Source organism: Lipotes vexillifer, unplaced genomic scaffold (genome assembly GCF_000442215.2).
Source record: "Lipotes vexillifer unplaced genomic scaffold, Lipotes_vexillifer_v1.1 scaffold150, whole genome shotgun sequence".
NCBI classification, from domain to species: Eukaryota; Metazoa; Chordata; class Mammalia; order Artiodactyla; family Lipotidae; genus Lipotes; species Lipotes vexillifer.
The window spans coordinates 854,556-873,652 of record NW_006792921.1 but is presented as its reverse complement, the minus strand read 5'-3'; the positions used below and the strand labels follow the sequence as shown (position 1 = coordinate 873,652).

At 42.4% G+C, this 19,097-nt stretch overlaps 1 protein-coding gene and 1 pseudogene across 1 annotated transcript in view; one reads left to right on the top strand and one right to left on the bottom strand.

The window, feature by feature from the left end:
* OSBPL3 (oxysterol binding protein like 3) overlaps positions 1-19,097 on the top strand; it is a 90,912-nt gene that overhangs the window by 5,839 nt on the left and 65,976 nt on the right. Inside the window, 2 exon segments of the mRNA XM_007466065.1 lie at positions 17,176-17,292; positions 17,724-17,789. Of these exon segments, the coding sequence (XP_007466127.1) occupies positions 17,176-17,292; positions 17,724-17,789 (183 nt within the window).
* Positions 10,879-12,012, bottom strand: LOC103074927 (alcohol dehydrogenase class-3-like; annotated as a pseudogene).

Sequence of the window (19,097 nt, the reverse complement as noted above, 5' to 3'; positions counted from 1 at the left end):
AAAGAGTGTGTGGTTCTTTGAGTCCTGGGTCCTATTTACACATCTTTTGAGCTCTCATGGCACTGGCACGGGGCTTTGCACATGGCAGATGCAAATTACTGGGCTGAATTTACTGTACACCAGCAGCAAATATCCCTCTATCGAGGGCAGGTTGAAATGCATGGGCAGGTACATGTGGAGAATGGGAGCAAAAAGCCACAAATTCCCCAGCTCCCTCACTCTGGTGACAGACATATGAGGATTTCAAAAATGAACAAAGACCTCTCCATTTGAGTTTTTCCTGGAAAATGATGAAATCCCTAAATACTTTCTAAACCTGGAGTCTCCAGACAAACTGCTCTGTTGGAAAGTATGGAACAGAAGTAATGACTGTCTTCGTTTTAACTGACCTGTATTCACACTGGCTCTGCTTTTTGCTAGCTGGATGATCTTGCCATGTTATAGAAAACCTCTTAGTCTTGGTTCTTCAGCTGTGAAATGTAGATAATTTTGCTTCCTTTTGAAAACTAAATGAAATAATAAATACAGAGTACCTAGGCTGCACATGGTAGACATTCAGTAAGTGTGGATTAAATGAATGAATGAATAAGCATGTGGTTGCTAGGTAGAAAGACTGCAATTCACAAAGCTCTATACATATATTAAGTAGGTTAAGGGATGTCTAAGTGGGAGAGAGAATTGCTATTTCAATACCTGTAAAATATGAGTAATTTCCTCTTGTCTATTTCCCCACTGCCCCTTACATTTCCTTCCTAGAACTTTCAAAGTAACACATTTCAGAAGCCAGATTGTGCTAGAGATGAATGAATACGTTTTGTCTTTTTTGAAAGAGTTCTATATGCCCTAATTTTTATTTCTTCAACCAATATCCATTGAGAACCTATTAGTAAGAGACCATGAGCAGGGAGATGTGAAGCTACTAAGGATAGGACAGCTGAACACATCACTACAAATAAGAAATCAACTTTGATTGGGAAGATTGTGGACTGTAAAGAGAGCATGGCTTCCGTTCTTTTTTTTAATTTGCTGTGTAAGTCAGAAATCTGGAACTGAATCCTTCCAAAATAATTAACAAGTGCTTCTCTCATTATTGCAGGGGATTTGAAATGGAGAGATCTATTGCTATGTAAGTCTCCATACAATTATGCAATTTATTCTTGTCACCCTCTTGTCCCTGGGGCAATCTGAGGTGGCCTTTGAGCTCTCCCAGGGTCACTTGATGAGAATTTATTTATGCAGGCTCTTAGATTATGCTGTACTCCAGGGAGCCCAGGGTGGCTGGGCTTGCTGCCAGAACCCATAAGACACAGGAGTTGAATGGGAGAGAATTTGCCAGAAAGAGTGAATTAAAGCTAAAATGTTCAGGTGTCTATAATTTCAGCTCTCTGGGTATTGAAAATATGTATTTCCATTTATTTCTTTTAGTTCATTGTGTCTTTAGACACTGAGATTTACCATCTGCCTTTTGTAAGTATGGGCTGAATAAACACCACAATAAAGACCCGTCAAGGAAGAGTGGCTTGGGAATGGTATGACTGTGTTGCATTGTTCTATGATGGTCACAGAAAATAAAAGGCAACGAGCATGAAGTTGCTTGAGAGCCAGATAGCCTGAGTTTAAATCTTGGGCTGTTTATAAGCTGTTTGATGTTGGGCAAGGTCCTTAATCCCCCTGTGCCTTGTGTCACATAAGGTTGTGACAGTTGCTTCAGTTAGAAGAGAGCCAGCATGTAGTGTTATGTAAGTGTTTGACACATAAGCCATTCACCTTCCAGAAGCAGGAGTCCCAGGAGCCCTCAAGCAGTACCACATGGTGACTGCTTCCCTGTTCCATCCTTTCAGCTGCGAGGCTGGTGGCACTATGCAGAGGCAGACGGCTTGGCTTCTGTCTAGGCTGTTCTGAAAAGAGTCAGCAAAGGACTCTAGAAGTTAACAAGCATCTGATAGCACCTTTACAGCTCATAAGATCCTCTCCTACTCTCCTTTGGAGTCTCAAAACAATCCAACGAGGTCTGTATTTTTTCTACGCTTTAGAAAGAAAACAGGGCCCAATTAACTGCCGGTTTAGAGTCACACAGCTAAGAAGTGGTAGAGGGTCAGGCAGCCATCTATTTGAAGAACACTAGGTTTCTTGAGATGCTAGAAAGCTTCTTTAGAAGTTAATTCAAGTTCCACGCGCCCTATGTACAAATGATCGTTGTTTAAACAAAGCTCCAGAAGCCAACACTCTGTGAATGCAGGGGCAAGAGTAACACAGATGAGGGAAGCAGCCATAAGAACCCCCAGGTCTGTTTGACCAGAGCTGTGATTTTTCTCGTGGCTCCAACAGAGAAAAACAATGAGCTATATAGTTCCATCTTCGTTTTTCAGATCCCCCCTTTCTGAGCCTTTTACTTCTCCTGACTGCCTACCTTTTGGTCACACCTATGGTCGTGACATTATGCACTGAAAGTAGGAAGGGCAAAGACCCAGCACTCAATTCTCAATATATTTCTACCCTGAGTAAGTCTTGTAAAGAAAAAAACAAACATTTGATACAGGAAGAAATGAAAACTTCAGCTAAAATGATGTATTTGAATTGTCAGGGTTTCCTTGTCACTTTGCATGTCTACAAATGACAGCTGCCTTCCACATCCTGAAGGGCACAAGAAACCAAACTCTTAAAACACTTCTGGAAGTTACTGATCTGTCCAAACTGTTCTGCAATTCCAGAATAACACACATAGCAAATATATTTTGGTGGGTTTTAGAAACACTAGTTTGATAGAAACTACATGGATACCTTAAGAGAATCAGTGTATTTATTCACAGTTGGCATTGGCCATAGCGCAGGATACAGGAAGGCAGAAACGATTCAGATGCTTTTGTTGAGAGCCCAGCTTACTAGCTTTGCAGTTACTAGGTGTTTTTCTAGGAGCTATAGATGCAAATGTGAACCAAAGGGACTCAACAGTTCTTTCCCAGGGAGGGGAAAGTCTGAGTCTACTTCAGTGATGTGATGCTATTAAAATATTGATACTAAAGGCCGAGAAGTGACAGTGTAAGTAGGACCTAGGCAAAACAGGAGACTTCCCTGGAATAATCTGACATCTCTCTAAGGTCCTCTACACCCTGGCCCTACCATCGAGTCCAGCTGTGTCTCCCTCTGCACCTCTACACAAGCTCCCACCACAACCCAAATCACCTCCTCTCTATTCTCACTCCAGATGAGTCACTTTCCTGGCAGTCTCTGGCCTAGTGGTCCCTCTTGCCCTGTGTAGTAGGCTGAATGGTCCCCCCACCCCCAAAGATATATCTACATCCTAGTCCTTGAAACCTGTGAAGGTTACCTTATTTGGTAAAAGATGTAATTAATTTAAGAATCTTGAGATGAGGAGAACGTCCTGGATTATCCGGGTCAGCCCCAAGTTCAGTGACCGGTGTCCTTATAAGAAACACACAGAGAGAAGACAGACATGGAGGAGAAGGTGATGTGTGTGAAGACGGAGGCAGAGATCTGGGTGATGGGAATACAAGCCAAGGAACACGAAGGCCACCAGAAACCGGAAGGGGCAAGGAACGCCATTATAGACCGAATGTTTGCGTCTGTGCCCGCCCCACCCCAGTTCATATGTTGAAGCCCTGACCCCCAATATGATGACATTTAGAGGTGGGGCCTCTGGGGGGTAGTTAGGTTCACATGAGGTCATGAGGGTGGTGCCTTCATCCTGGGATTAATGCCCTTATGAGAAGAGGACAGACGACAGAGCTTCTTGTTCTTAAGCGTGGAGGAAGAGCAGACAGCGGGAAGGCAGCTGTTTACAGGTCAGGGAGCGGGTTCTCACCAGGAACCGAATCTACCAGCACCTTTATCTTGGACTACCCTCCCAGTCTGTGGTATTTGTTACAGCAACCCAAGTTAAGACAAACACATTCTCCCTTAGAGTCTCTGGAGGGAGCATAGCCCTGCTAACGCCTTAATTTTGGACTTCTGGCTTCCAGAACTGTTAGAGGATAAATTTCTGTTACTTTAAGTCACCAACGTTGTGGTAATTTGTCGGGGTAGCCTCAGAAACCCTGCTTCTCACACTGTGTCAGTTTTTCTTCATATCCCAGTTCAAGTCATTTTGCTAAGGTGGATCCAGCCCTATGTGAGATTGTGCCTACCCTGGAACAGGAGTCTGTAGCAGGTTTATGTGAGACTCGCATTCGGCATTTACAAGTTTTCAACCGTGTGGTGTCTCTATTTTTAATGTATGTTAACTTTTTGAAGGCCAGCATTTGGTTTCACATCTTTGCATCTCCAGTACCTATATGGTGCTAAACCTTAGACCTTTGAGTTAGAGACTACCCTGTTAAATAGAAGCTCAGTTATAACTAGAATATAACCTACATAACACAAAAGCCATTCCTTTTTTGATTCCTGAGGCTCTCCGGGATCTTAATCTGTTGCTAGATTCTCATGATGAGAACCAGTTATTCTTATAGAGAGGTGAAAGAAAGTCACTGATGATTTGGATCAAGGATAAGGATGTTTATTTTTTTATTTTTTTTTTTTGCGGTACGCGGGCCTCTCACTGTTGTGGCCTCTCCCGTTGCGGAGCACAGTCTCCGGACGTGCAGGCTCAGCGGGCATGGCTCACGGGCCCAGCCGCTCTGCGGCACGTGGGATCTTCCCGGACCGGGGCACGAACCCGTGTCCCCTGCAGGTGGACTCTCAACCACTGCGCCACCAGGGAAGCCCAAGGACGTTTATTGTGCTAAACTTCTGCCACCTTCTCCTATGATTTTTAAATCATATATGCATTAATTAGCCAGAATGTACCTCTACTTTGATTGTAAATTTCAACTAGCTCTGAAAAAATAGCTTTGAGTGCACTGTAAGAGAGAGTACTGTCATCAGCTAGCACCATCCAGCAATGGGGTGGGTTTTCTTGAGGAGCTGTGGTTGTCCTGTGCTTGGGCTACAAAAGTGTTATATCTGAATACAGAGAGTCAGTGATTCTCACCAGGGCTCAGACGCCAAAGGGCAGAGCTCTATGATATGCCAAAGAAGGTATGATTTTTTTAAAATTTAAAGGTAATAAAGATAAAACACTGAACAGTGCTGGAAGGTATAAAACCAAGCGGAAGTCTCCCCACCATCGTGCCTCTAGTCTAGTCCCACTCACATAAGAGTCTGTATTAGAGATTTTCCCTGTTATCATATGGTATGTGTCCATGTGGTGAGTTAGCCCAGGATATCCTACACAAGGCCGTCTGCCACTATGGAAACATGGTAATTCTTAGGAAGGGGTAGTGGAAAGGGTACTGAGTTGGGGTCAGAGGACTGGGTTCTGGTCCTCAGAAGTCCTTCACTCCTTGTTGTGGCCCTACTAAGATCGTTTCTCTTAGAGTCCTCATCTCTAAAATGAAAGAGCTGGGTAACTTCCACATTCTCTCTCAAACTCTGGTGTTTAAAAGAAATATTTCATGACTCTATGGGATAAAACAAATCATTACTGTATTCCCTGGAAAAAAAAAACTCAGAAGAGACTCTTGAGTCCCTTGGGTGGAGAGAGCTGTCCTGTCATCATTCGCTAACACACTTGCATGCTAAGTGCCAGAACGTGCTGTCAGAGACAGACTCTGCTTGGGGAGAAAGTAGTCCTGGGGAAGGGGAATAAGTGGCCTTGGATGGACTCTAATACACTTGTAGGTCGTCTTGTCCAGAGTTGATATTGAACAGAGAAGTTCTGTGTGTGGTCTCCAGTCCACAGATGGGGTCCACCACTCAGTAGTTTGTGATCCTGGGCAAACTACTTTGGAGCTTCATTTTCCTTGTCTGTAAAATGAGAATAATAATACCTTCATTACAGAATCATTGTGAGGCACATAGAAGTTATCCACCAAATAGTAGGTGTTACTTGTATCACTATAATCACTACCACAATAGCAACTATAAAAACATTGCCACCAGGCTGGTGGGCTGCGTGGCCAGAGCAGAATGACATCTATGGGGTTGGGTGTCTCCATCTTTAACAGTAGCTACAGCTCTTAAGAGGCTCTTATTTACAGAGCAGAGCATTACAGAGAGAAAAGTGCATAAAAGATGCAGCCCATAGTCTTGAAGGTCTTGTATACAATTGGAGGATATTTAACAAATATTAATAACCCACAGATTTATTTGAGGATCTTAAAAAGTACCAATGTAATTATACCCATAAATGCTAAGTGAGTGATAAACAGGGTAGAGATCATCGTTATATGTGCATTAAAGTTTTTTGTTAATACTATTTTAATTATAAATCCACCTGTGGTCAACACAATCGGAAAGCATTTTTCTCTTATTTGGTACCCAAGATAGGAATGGCCTCAGGTGGAGTCACCGACAGACCTGATAACTCACATGCTTTTTCTCCCTGTTGTCAGTATCTACTGCTGCCAATGACTCTCCTTATCCTCACCTCTGGTGCTTTCTCAAGGGTTTACCCCAAAGACCAATTGCATATTCTCTATTATCTAAGTTATTAAGTCTCCAGGGTTTTGGTCTGGGTCTACCCAAGTAACTAAGACTTAAGACATTTGGGGGCCTCAGTCGTTTGAGTGTTTACCTTTCCACCCCGGTGTGGGTAGGTGAACTGCGGCTCTGTGTGAAGGGAGAGGAAGCACAGTGGCTGTTGGCAGGTCATGTGCTGCTCCCCACACAGCCTTCAGAATCTGAGCAGGCTCTTCACAGCTCAGTCTTCCTTTTTTTCCTTAATCTTCTCACTTAGATCCTAAGGTCAGGGATTGAACCTGAAGTTACTAGACTGAAGTTAATGCTACTCATTTTTAATTTGTTTTTTGGGAGACTTTATTAGCCAATATTTTATTTTCTTTTATTTCATTTTATTTATTTTTATTATGATAACACTTAACATGAGATCTACTATCTTAACAAATTTTTAAGTGCACAGTACAGTAATATTGTTAACTGTTGGCACAATGTCGTAAGCAAATCTCTAGAACTTACCTCGCATAACTGAGACTTTATACCCAGTTAATAGACATGAGGTTATGATATGAGCTTTAGAAGGGATCTCAAGCTCATTTATCCTGACCTCCTTCCTAGTCTAGGAATCCCTCTGCAGCACCTATGTCAGCCTCTGACAGAGCTCCCCAGTGACTAGGGAACGTGTTCTTTCATAGCCCTTGTCGTTTCTGTTATTTTTCATAGCACTGATTATTATCAGACAGTCATCCTTTATGCAGAGGTGGAATCCAGGGCCTTATAATTCTCACCCATTGGCCCTGGTTTTACCCTCAGAGCCTACTGAGTCAAATCCCAGTTCTTCAAGGCAGGCTGGTCTCCTAGAGTGTGGCTGCTTGGAGTGGTTCTGTGGTCCAGCAAAAGCAGCGGCCTCACCTGTGCAGGTGCAGAAGCCCAGGCCTCGCCCCAGCCCTACGAGCCTGAGCTCTGTGTGTTGACAAAATCTTCAGTGATTGGTACGTTACAGTTGAGAAGCACTGCATTAGATTGCATATCCACCCCACCCCCACTCTATTCTTTTAATTTTTCTTTCTATCAGGTTTGTTGGTGTTCAAAAACTCTCAGTTGAGGAAGAAACAATTGACAAGAAGCAACAACTCCAAGTGTCAGTGATTGAAATATAAGTCCAGAATTGGTCTGACATCAGTTAAAGCTATCGTTATATTAACTGGAAATCTGTTGGCAAGCATTTCCATGTGTTCATAATACAGTCATAAAAGATGATATTGGTGATCCGGAGGCTTTAGAAGATTACACATGCCTTTAAAGTCATGTTAAATTGTGTTCCATGTGATTTAATGCTGGGGATTGCCTTGTGATTTTTCAAAACCTGATAAACAGACTAAATAAATAATCAGAATAGCCCACTTTCCAGTCATGGCAGACAGAGGCAACCACAAAACTTCCTTTCACAACACTTTTCAGCTGCAGGAAGAATTTAAAGTTTTAAATCGTTTTCTATTTCTGACATCACTGTAAGGGCAGTGACTGAGAACCCAGCATTTGAAAGGTGCAGAGGAGATGTATGCTGTGGAAACAGCTGTGCTGGAGGGAAGTGCTTTCAGTTTGTGCACTCAGCAATATGGAAATGAACTTTGCCAGCTTATGAGCATGAATAAATCCCTAGTTGCCTTTCCCACCACAAAGCAGCTTTCTATATTTGGCACTTTTAGATGTTCAGTGAAACAGACTGAATTTAATGCCAGATGACAGTGCCAGACTGTCAGTTAAACTCAAGCAAAGACCTTAAGAAGCCGCTTCCCCCTACCCTGTCCTGTTTCTCTCTCCACCTGATATTCATGGAGGGCTTTAAGCCTGATGCCCCCAGGGCAGATATCAGCCCAGCTGTGTTGGGCTAAATCAGCAGGGCCTGATCTCCCCTGGGCCCAGGTCCACCTGCACTGTGTTTCTCAGGGCACTCAGCTCAGGGTGCCTGTCCTCCTCCTGGGTCACTGGTATGTGAAGCACAATAGAAGCCACTTCCTGCCACCCAGTGCCTTTAGACGAGAGAAAGTGGCATCTCTGCTTTTTTCTGTCCTGAGTACCAGTTCACTCCAATCCAGCACATATTATTAAAGTCCCTGACCCCCAGGGCTCTGTGAGGCCCTTTTTTATAGCCTCTTGCTCCTCAGACTTATTCGTTCAGCAAATATTTATTTAGGGCGCCTATGTCACAGGTAGTGAGGTGATAAGAAATCAGCCTCAGTCTCTGTCCTCACGGTACCCACCTTCTAGCTAGGGAGACAGAGTGCAAGTGAGGTCTGCAAGTGCTGAGGAGGGAGAGAATTTCTTTCCCGAGGAGGAGGTGGTGTGGGGCTAAGTGAGAATTCACCAGGCTGAGAAGTAGGTGGGGCAGATGTTCCAGATGTAAGACAGCGAATGAGCAAAGACTTGGCAGCATTAAAATGCACAGGCTGATTTCCCGCCCCAGTTCAGGGGGATGCAGGATGGGAGACGTGGCAGCTCTGCTCAGGATCCCAGCCTTGCTTGTCTCTATCTATAGGGCAGGGCTTCTTGACTCCTTCAGATGGCTTCTGATCTTGGACTTACCCACCTCAGTCCCCCTGCCCCATGGCATTTACTCTTTGTTCATCATCAGAATGTACATATTTAAATTACAGTAGAATATACAATGTGCTGTAATATGTCACAGAATGATTGAAAATATCGATTTTGTAGTCAGGTGACTTTATAGCATGGGGAAAGTTACCTATTCTCTCTTCCTTGGTTTCCACATTCCAAAAATACTGGTTTCCAGGAAGACTGAGAGGGGATGAAAGTTAAGGGAGAAGTATTTTTAGGGAAGTGAAACTATTTTGTATGTTATTGAAATGGTGGATATATGACATTATGCATTTGGCAAAACTCATAGAACTGTATAACACACAGAGTGACTCCCTAGTGTAAACTACGGACTTTAGTTAATAATGATGTATTACATTGGTTCATCTATTTTTTAAAAAATGTGCCACATCAGTGCAAGATGTTAATAACAGAGAAAACTGTGTGTGGCGAGAGAGGAAGTGTATGGAACTTTTTGTAATTTCAATTTTCCTATAAACCTAAAACTGCTCTAAAAACAGTCTATTAGTTTTAAAAATGTAAAAAAAAAATGAAGGTGCAATAAAGACATTTTAAAAATATACTAATAAATCCAACCTTGCAAGATTGTGAAAAGATTAAGCGCAACAATATACATATGGTGTTTAGAACACTTCCTGATAGATGATAAGTAGTAACATTATTAATAATGTTAGCTATTGTAATTGCTACATTAGTTTGGTCAACATATTTATTCATATCTACCATGGGCCATTTTTTTCCCTCCAGTTTTATTGAGATATAGTTGACATACAGCACTGTGTAAGTTTTTGTTTTTGTTTTTGTTTTTGCGGTACGCGGGCCTCTCACTGTTGTGGGCTCTCCCGTTGCGGAGCACAGGCTCCGGATGTGCAGGCTCAGCGGCCATGGGTCACGGGCCCAGCTGCTCCACAGCATGTGGGATCCTCCCAGACCGGGGCATGAACCCACGTCCCCTGCACCGGCAGGCGGACTCCCAACCACTGCGCCACCAGGGAAGTCCCAGCACTGTATAAGTTTAAGGTGTACAGCATAATGATTTGACTTACATACGTCATGAAATTATCATCACAATAAGTTTAGTGAACATCCATCATCTCAGATAGATTCAAAATTAGAGAAATAGAAAAAATAATTTTCTTCCATGTGATGAGAGCTCTTAGGATTTATTCTTTTTTTAAAAAATTTATTTATTTTACTTATTATTTATTTTTGGCTGTGTTGTGTCTTCGTTGCTGCACGAGGGTTTTCTCTAGTTGCGGCGAGCGGAGGCTGTTCTTCATTGTGCGCAGGCCTCTCACTGCTGCGGCTTCTCTTGTTGCAGAGCACGGGCTCTAGGTGCGCGGGCTTCAGTAGCTGTGGCTCGAAGGCTCTAGAGCGCAGGCTCAGTAGTTATGGTGCACGGGCTTAGTTGCTCCGCGGCATGTGGGATCTTCCCGGACCAGGGTTCAAACCCATGTCCCCTGCGTTGGCAGGCAGATTCTCAACCCCTGCGCCACCAGGGAAGCCCAGGATTTATTCTTTTTTTTTTTTTTTTTTGCAGAAATTCCTTTTTTATGTTAAAAATATTCCTTAATGAGCCAGCAATTATTTATGTGAAGAAGAGTCCAGAAAACAGACTTATGACAGTATTAGCCTTGTCCTTGATTAGACGTTTATGAATTTATACACAAAACATTATTCCCCAGAGTCAGTTAATGAAGGCCTAAGAAGCTGTGAATTTGAAAGAGCTCCTTCCTGCTTGTCTGGCTGCTCCAATCAGACCACAAGACTTAGTTACAAGGATGGAAGAATTTTTCTCTCTTGAATTTAAAGCTTTACAACAGTTCGGATGCTCTTTCCTGCATGCATCAGTTGAAAGGCTTCGTTAATTTGGTCAAAAGGCAAATTGTGAGTCACAAATTCATCAGTCTTTATTTTTTTGCACATATATTCGGACACCAACTTTGGGATGCTTTCTACGCTCTTCCATCCTAAAAGAAATCATACATCTATTAAGTTTTCCAACAAATCTCTACAGTATGCTTATTACTTAGCGGGGAGTGGCAGCTTCTTCAGCTGAGGCAGCTACTCCAACCACCACGCTGACGCCCCAGCCTTTGTGGCAGGCCTCCAGCGCTGCTCTCATGACTCACATTACCAGTACACTCAAAGGAACAGTCCACTCCCCCATCAGTCATCTCAACGAGTGCTTCCTGGATAGGTTTACTGAAGTCCTGGGGGTTAATACACTCAGAGGCCCCGAACTCCTTAGCCCTTGTGAATTTATCTTTATTGATGTCCACACCAATGATCCGGGATGCACCAGCCACCTTACAGCCCATGATAACTGCCAATCCAACTCCTCCCAGGCCAAAGATGGCACAAGTAGAGCCAGGCTCCACCTTGGCAGTGTTCACAGCAGCACCAAAACCAGTTGAAATGCCACAACCCAGAAGGCAGACTTTATCCAAAGGGCTAAAGGATCAATTTTAGCAACAGAGATATCAGCCACAACTGTGTATTCAGAAAACGTGCTGGTTCCCGTGTAATGTAAAATTGTCTTTTCCTTTATAAGTAAATCTGCTAGTGCCATCTGGCATGAATCCTTTCCCTTGAGTGACTCTTCTGGCAAAGGTTCGTTTGAGGATTTAGACAGAGTTTGCACTCTCCACACTGTGGGATGTAAAGTAGGATGACAGTATCACCTGCCTTCATCTTAGTAACTCCTTCACCAACACTTTCCACAATTCCAGCACCTTCGTGTCCCAAGATCACTGGGAAACTCCCTTCAGGATCAGCCCCACTCAGGGTATAGGCGTCAGTGTGGCAAACTGCAGTGGCAATAATCTTAATTCGAACTTCATGAGCCTTTGGGTATGCCACCTCTATCTCCTCTATGGAGAGAGGCTTTCTAGCCTCCCAGGCAACCGCAGCCTTGCATTTGATAACCTGGCTCGCCATCTCCTCGGATTCTGGTCAGCGCGAAGTGAGGACTCGGGAGGGGCCCCACCGCAATGAAAGATCCCAGGATTTATTCTTAACCACTTTCATATACTATGCACTATTAAGTAGTGAACAAGACAGAAAAGGTTCCCGCTTTCATGGGGCTAGAAAGTATTCAATCATTTTATCTTTTTGTTGTTTATATTTTTGTATTTGTATATTGTTTCAATCTACCCCACTGGATAGTGTTTCCTGAGGCACTATTCTTTTGTGTTTTGAATGGCAGGCTGCCTAGAAGTGTGGGTACATTTTAATATCTCCTTGTTGACCAACCACCCAGTGCCATTTACTTGGTTTGAGACCTTAATCTATGTTCTTTGTTTGAGACCCCAACAATTAATAAACCCAGGAGAATTCTTTTCTTTCTTACTGTATACTCAGTTCTTTGCTGGGGTTCTAAACAACTTGAAAAGATGGCCCCTACAACTGTTTGGGGACAGAAGAGCAAAGCACTGGGGATAAAAATGGGGAAAAAAATCATAAAATACTAAATTACCTGGTAATGGACAGCAATACTACAATCATTTACAGGAATACATGATTGATGTCGTTTGGGTAACTTAGGAATTTCATGGAAAGAGAAAACTGAACTAAAATCTTGAAGCGTTTGTATGGGTGGAAAACAAGAGAAGATTCTGGGAGCTTGGGAAAGTACAAGTAAACCACAGCAGTGGAAATGACAAATATGTTGTATTCATTTTTACACTGCATGGAGAGTAGGACCTAGTGAGGTCCCCTAAATGATTGTAGAAGTGGGGAGTCTTGGGAAATCAGGTTTGATGAGATCGGCGGGTGGTGGCGGGGAAACAGAGGAGAAGGGACATGGAAGATACACATTTTGAAGATGAAACCAACAGGACTGACTTATAATAATCAAGCCCTTACAGTTTCAAAGTGATTTCACTATATTGTGTCCTGGTCTGGCATTCCTTCTCACAGAATTGGTGTCAGGATCAGCAGTGGCTCTTAACTCCATCATACCAATGTCCCCTTTTTATGACCAGTATTTCAGTGAAGGCTTTACTCTCCTCAAATGAAATTCATTATTAATTTAATATAATTGCCATAATTTTGAAAATATCAACATAACACTTTACTGTGAATAAAGGAAACTTCAGAGAAGTGGTTAAAGTATACATTATAATATGTAAAAGCCCAGACACGACTATACCAGAAGACATAATGAAGTGGTCAGATACACCTATATGTGGGGTGACGGCTACTAATGCAGACCCATAAAGATGTGTTAATAACTCACATACCGCAGGTGGCACGGGCTTCAGTGACACGATTCTGCAAAATGGTGGGTGACTCTTGCTAAAGTCCCAAACAGGAGGAAGTACAATCTTATCTCAATTATTCAGTAGTTGCATTCCCAAGAATTCAGAGTGTGTTAAAAACCATGCAAAAATACTTTGGTAAGTACATGAAACAGAGTTATGTTCTGTGCTCGAATAATTATAAACGGGTTTCACCTATGAAAATGTCTCTTGGCACTTTGGAAAATCTTGCGGATGTGGGACAACTTCTTTATTGTGCAAGACTGAGACATTTCAGGACATCTAACATTCCTGGTCCCTAGCCATTAGATGCCAGAGACCAACCCCCCACCCCATCACTGTGACAACTAAAAGTGCCCCCAAGGTTTCACAGCCTGAGAGAAGAGTACCCACTGAGAACCACTGGCTGGATGCTGGCTCTTAGGTTTCAGCCTCATGACTCAAAGACGGTGACAGATAAGGAAGTTGGGAGGGGGAGGATTTGGATGTTGAGCCAGAAAAGGAGTTGGCTGCAGTGCTTTCTTCCTCAGCCAAGGAGAGCCTTCACTTTCCTAAATTCTTCAAATCTGGCTCTTCCAACCTCGTAAGAGTTTCAAGTTCTGAGCCCAGATAGAAGATAAAGTGAGGGAAAAAAGATGATATTTCGTAGTAATAAGTGCAAACCCTGTTTGACTTATTTACCGTAAGAGCCAAGAAACCCAGTCTAATCCCCTGCCCTCCACATTGGCTCATTGGTAGGCATATACCGTGTCTCAAGAGTTCAGGAGAAATCTAGTTCTAACATGAATCCTTGAAACATTTTTGAAATTTAAGCCTTGTTATCCTTTAAACTATAGGTGTGATCTCATTCCATTTGTTTTCAGTTTTATAAAGTATGCAATAACGTCTAATCCCTCTTGGCATTTGCATTTTGCACAATTGAATGTCTTCAGCAGATGTGCACGATGGTCTAGTATTAGCACTCTGCCTGTTGCCTTTTGCTTGGGAGTCTTAAATCAAACAAATCAAAAGGGCTTGATTTTCTTAGAGTACTTTTTAGAAGATTTCAAGCCTTAGATTTTCGTTTAACAGTGATAACACACATACACCTTTCACAAGTCTGAATGTGCTGTATTTGATTTGTAAATAGTCATTTAGCCCAAAGATATTGGGCATACTTCAAATGCAAGCCAGTGAATGATATTCCAAGAACATAAATCTGTTTGCAGCCTTATTTCAGGACCAAGTTTATCCATTTGTCAATCAGATGCATACTATTCACAGGATAACAGGTTAGGCACATTGAGGAAATCAGAAGTGAACAGACACTTTAGAGCCTCAAGGTGTCTATTATCCAGTCCAGGGATGATACAACCTCACATATACAATCATAAGCAGAAGGTGAGATGAAATACTGATGGAGTCTCTAGGGATGAAATAGTACTTTCCTCTGAAGAAGGCTTCCTGGAGGAAGTGAAATTTTTAACTTGATGATTTTAACGATTCATTAAAATCTTGACAAGCAAGACACTTTTTGAGGACTGGTTTTTTTGAGCTGAACTAAATGTGAGCAGAATTTTTGTGTGTATGTGGCTTCCTATCACTTAATATTATGCATTCTCCATTTATTGTCTGGATGTAATTAAGTGACTGAATAATTGGTAATAATTGCTACAAAGAATCTCGTTTGACATTTTTATCTTTTTGAAAAAGTCCTCTAATTTAGGAGCTGAATCTAAGCTTTGGTTTTTCCATTGAGGAATTCAACTTTTACAGCTCCAGATTTCAACCAGAGCTATGTTTGAAAACTCCGGGATGTACCTTAAGCCTTATTGAGAGTAAGGTGCAATCAGACATAAGGCAGATCTGTCAGGATGGTTATACAAAGGGTTCAGCCACTAAGGTAGGAAAATGGTCTTGCTACCAGGTGTTTTCCATGTATTGAACTTGAAGACAACGCAGACACCGAGCCAGAGCACCCAGGACTCTCTGTGGTTCCATGCCCTCCCCATTAGACTGTCTGCTTCCTGGGACTTGGGTCTAATTGCTTCTGCTCCCAGGTTATTAAGGTCCATCTCCCAGCCCCTCTGGCCTCTGCCTGTACCACTTACTGCAGGCTGGAGATTTGACTAAGAGCAAGTTATTCAACATGAAATTTGGCCCAGATGACATGTTTGTCTCTTGAGATATCCGCACCCCAGTTTTCATTGTAGCATTATCTACAATAGCCACAACATGGAAACAATCCAAGTGCCCATTGGATGGGTGAATGGATAAAGAAAAGGTAGGATCCAATGGATATGTATACGTATCCCCTGGAAATGTAAGATTCCATATATTCCACATATATACATGTACACAATGGAATATTATTCAGCCATAAAAAAAGAAATCCTGCCTTTTGTGACAACATGGATGGATCTTGAGGATATTATGCTAAGTGAAACAAATCAGACAGAGAAAGATACATACTGTATGTTCTCACTTTTCAGAGTCTAAAGAAGCCAAACTCATAGAAGGAGAGAGTAGAATGGTGGCTACCAGGGGCAGAAGGTGGGGGAAATGGAGAGAATATTGGTCGAATGGTACAAATTCCCAGCTGTAAGATGAATAAGCTCTGGGGATCTTAATGTATAGCCTGGTGACTATAATTAACAATGAAAGCTGGTAAGAGAGTAGATCATAAATGTTATCATCACACACAAAAAAATAGTATATTCTGTGAGGGAATAGAGGTGTATCAAATCATCGCATTGCACATCTTAAACGTACGTATGCTATTTGCCAGTAATATCTCAGTAAACCCGAGGAGGGGAAAGACATGTTTGTCAAAACTTAATTATCCTGTGTTGGAAATGTTTTCTCTCTGATCTGGATGGTAGGTATAGGTATATAAATTCTTCAAGTTACAGTCTTAAGATTTGCGCATTTCATGTATGTTATATGCCAACAAAAAATGTAAAAATAACAATAAATAAAAACCACTGAAGTGTTGTCAGTTTTGGTCTATCCGGGGGTAATTTTGCAATGGTATGTGCATTTTCAAGCATTTAAAAATAAATTTTTAGTGTTTTTCTTTAGTGTTCCTTTTAAAATTCTTTTCTAGTCAATTACTTGAAATAACCCAAATAGCTAAGAGTGGAAGATTTATAGTAATAACTACTTGTACCTCAAAATTGCAAACAGCTTAGTGGAGCAATAATTGCACCCTCCCCCCACAAAAGTTTGTGAAACAAAAGAAAGGAGGAAAAAACAAAACTTTTGGGCAAAGAGGATGAAAATACTTGTTGCAGAACCACCTTTTTGATGCTTCAAGATTTCCAACATTTAAATACCTAGAATTTGGTGGTAGTGTGACTAAATCATCATTTTGACCAACGTGTTGTGTTTACCAACTTGCATGCAGTCTCACACTTTTCAGCCAATTTTCCCAGCCACCCCTACCCCTCCTGCCCAGCCTCCATCCTGATGTCTGTAGCTTTGGGTTCAAATTCAGACCGAAGTCTAGTGGTGAGTGAAAATTACTGATGATGTCAAAGGGAACAAAAATAGAACTTACAGGAAAGTCTTTACCTTTAGCTGTGGTTGTCAAGGTTCAAGTACCAAAAAAGACAGAGACATTCCCTTCTGAGAGAGAGCTTTTCAAAAACAACAACAAAAAATTTGATGTCACTAAATTATAGCATTAAATCTGTAAAGTCAAAGAACTGTACATAAATTAAATTTGAGTTTCTTCTCCCCAACACACCCAGCCAGTCTCATCATCTTGGATGGATTTACTGATGGGATCGAGTACTTCTTAACATTACTATTTTTTTTAAAGATAGCCATTGAGCCTAAATGAACTCTTTTGTTGGAACAGGACAGCTGGGAAGTGGTGGAAGGACTGAGGGGAGAGCTGAATTACACACAGGAGCCACCAATTCAGAAAGGATTTTTGCTGAAAAAAAGGAAATGGCCCTTGAAAGGCTGGCACAAGGTAAGAACTGGCCTGGGACGCACCTTCGTTTGCACCTACACTCCCCACTCTGGACCCGGTTCTTAAGCACTTACATTTAATTTGAAGTTGAGCATGGAGACTAAGAGAAGGATGTTTAAATGGAATGTCTTTTTTTCTTTTTTTTTTTTCTTTTTGGCTGCGTTGGGCCTTCGTTGCTTCGCGTGGGCTTTCTCTAGTTGCAGCGAGCGAGGGCTACTCTGTTGCGGTGCGCGGGCTTCTCATTGCGGTGGCTTCTCTTGTTGCGGAGCACGGGCCCTAGGCGCGCGGGCTTAGTTGCTCTGTGGCATGTGGGATCTTCCCAGACCAGGGATCAAAACCGTGTCCCCCGCACTGGCAGGCGGGTTCTTAACCACTGCACCACCAGGGAAGTCCTGGGAATGTCTTAATGAATTCTGCTTTATTCCCCACAGAGATTCTTCTATCTGGACAAAGGAATCTTGAAATATGCCAAGAACCAAAGTGATGTAAGTCGTCTTGTTAATCCAGTATGCTATTGAAGAATTCTAAAGGGCTAGTGGTTGTCAGCTCATGGATGAGATTGTGCATATTTGAGAATTGCATTTCCCTAAACTGGAGATCAGGGAGGGGTGGTGGTTCCCTCTCAGGGAGCAGAGGTACCTGCTTCCCGCTGTCCCTGCTCTGGGTTCTGGGTGGGCTCAGTTCACCCACCAAGTAGACGTGCAGGAGCCCCTATCAACACCCTACTGGGTATCCAGGCATGGGTTCTGGTCTTAGGGTTGTGCTGTGGGGTTCTCTGGGTGGGGGAGACTTCTTCACAGTGAGCTAACAGGAACAAAACAGAGAGTGTGTCCCTCCCACTGTCATGGGGACTGAGGGGTTTAGTGGAGAAGGCCCTTGGTGAAGGTGACGGGAGGTTCCCCTGTGTGTGGACACCAGGCGGACAGCCCTTGAGGACTCGGAATGACTACTGGTCCTGCCCTCGTAGGGGTCCCTCTCTCACCCAGCACTTCTCTCCTCCTGTCTTCCTCTCTTCACCTCTCTCACGGTGCTCACCTTGTTGGGGCAAATACAGAAACGTGCCATAGTGCCTGACCCACAGTGGCCTGTATTAGCTTCCTTACTCCTCTTTTAATTTTTATTTAAAAATTTTTTTTTTAGTTTCTTCAGCTTTTAAAGAAATTTTAAATTAATTACTATTGGATTATAGTTGATTTATAATGTTGTGTTAGTTTCTGCTGTACAGCAAAGTGAATCAGTTATACATATATCTATTCTTTTTTAGATTCCATTCCCATACGGGTCATTACAGAGTATTGAGTAGAGTTCCCTGTGCTATACAGTAGGTCCTTATTAGTTATCTATTTTATATAGTAGTGTGTATATGTCAATCCCAGGCTCCCAATTTATCCCCCACTTCCCATTTGGTAACCATATTACTCAGCCATAAAAAAGAATGAAATAATGCGATTTGCAGCTACATGGATGGACCTAGAGATTGTCATATTGAGTGAAGTAAGTCAGACAAAGACAGCTATCATCTGATATCGCTTATATGTGGAATCTAAAAAATGGTACAAATGAACCTATTTACCAAACAGAAATGGAGTCACAGATGTAGAAAATAAACCTACTCCTCTGTTTAAGTCACTTCCAAATGAATTTAGACACCGGAAACTATTTCTGCAGGAGGCGGTAAAGTTAACAGGTGAATTCACTGTCATAGGAGTCACGGGGCTAACTTTTTAGTTTCCTCACCTTCTTGCTTCCTCGCTTAGCAATGTGCAAACTGCTTGTTACTTAACCCTCTGTAATTCAGTCTCCCG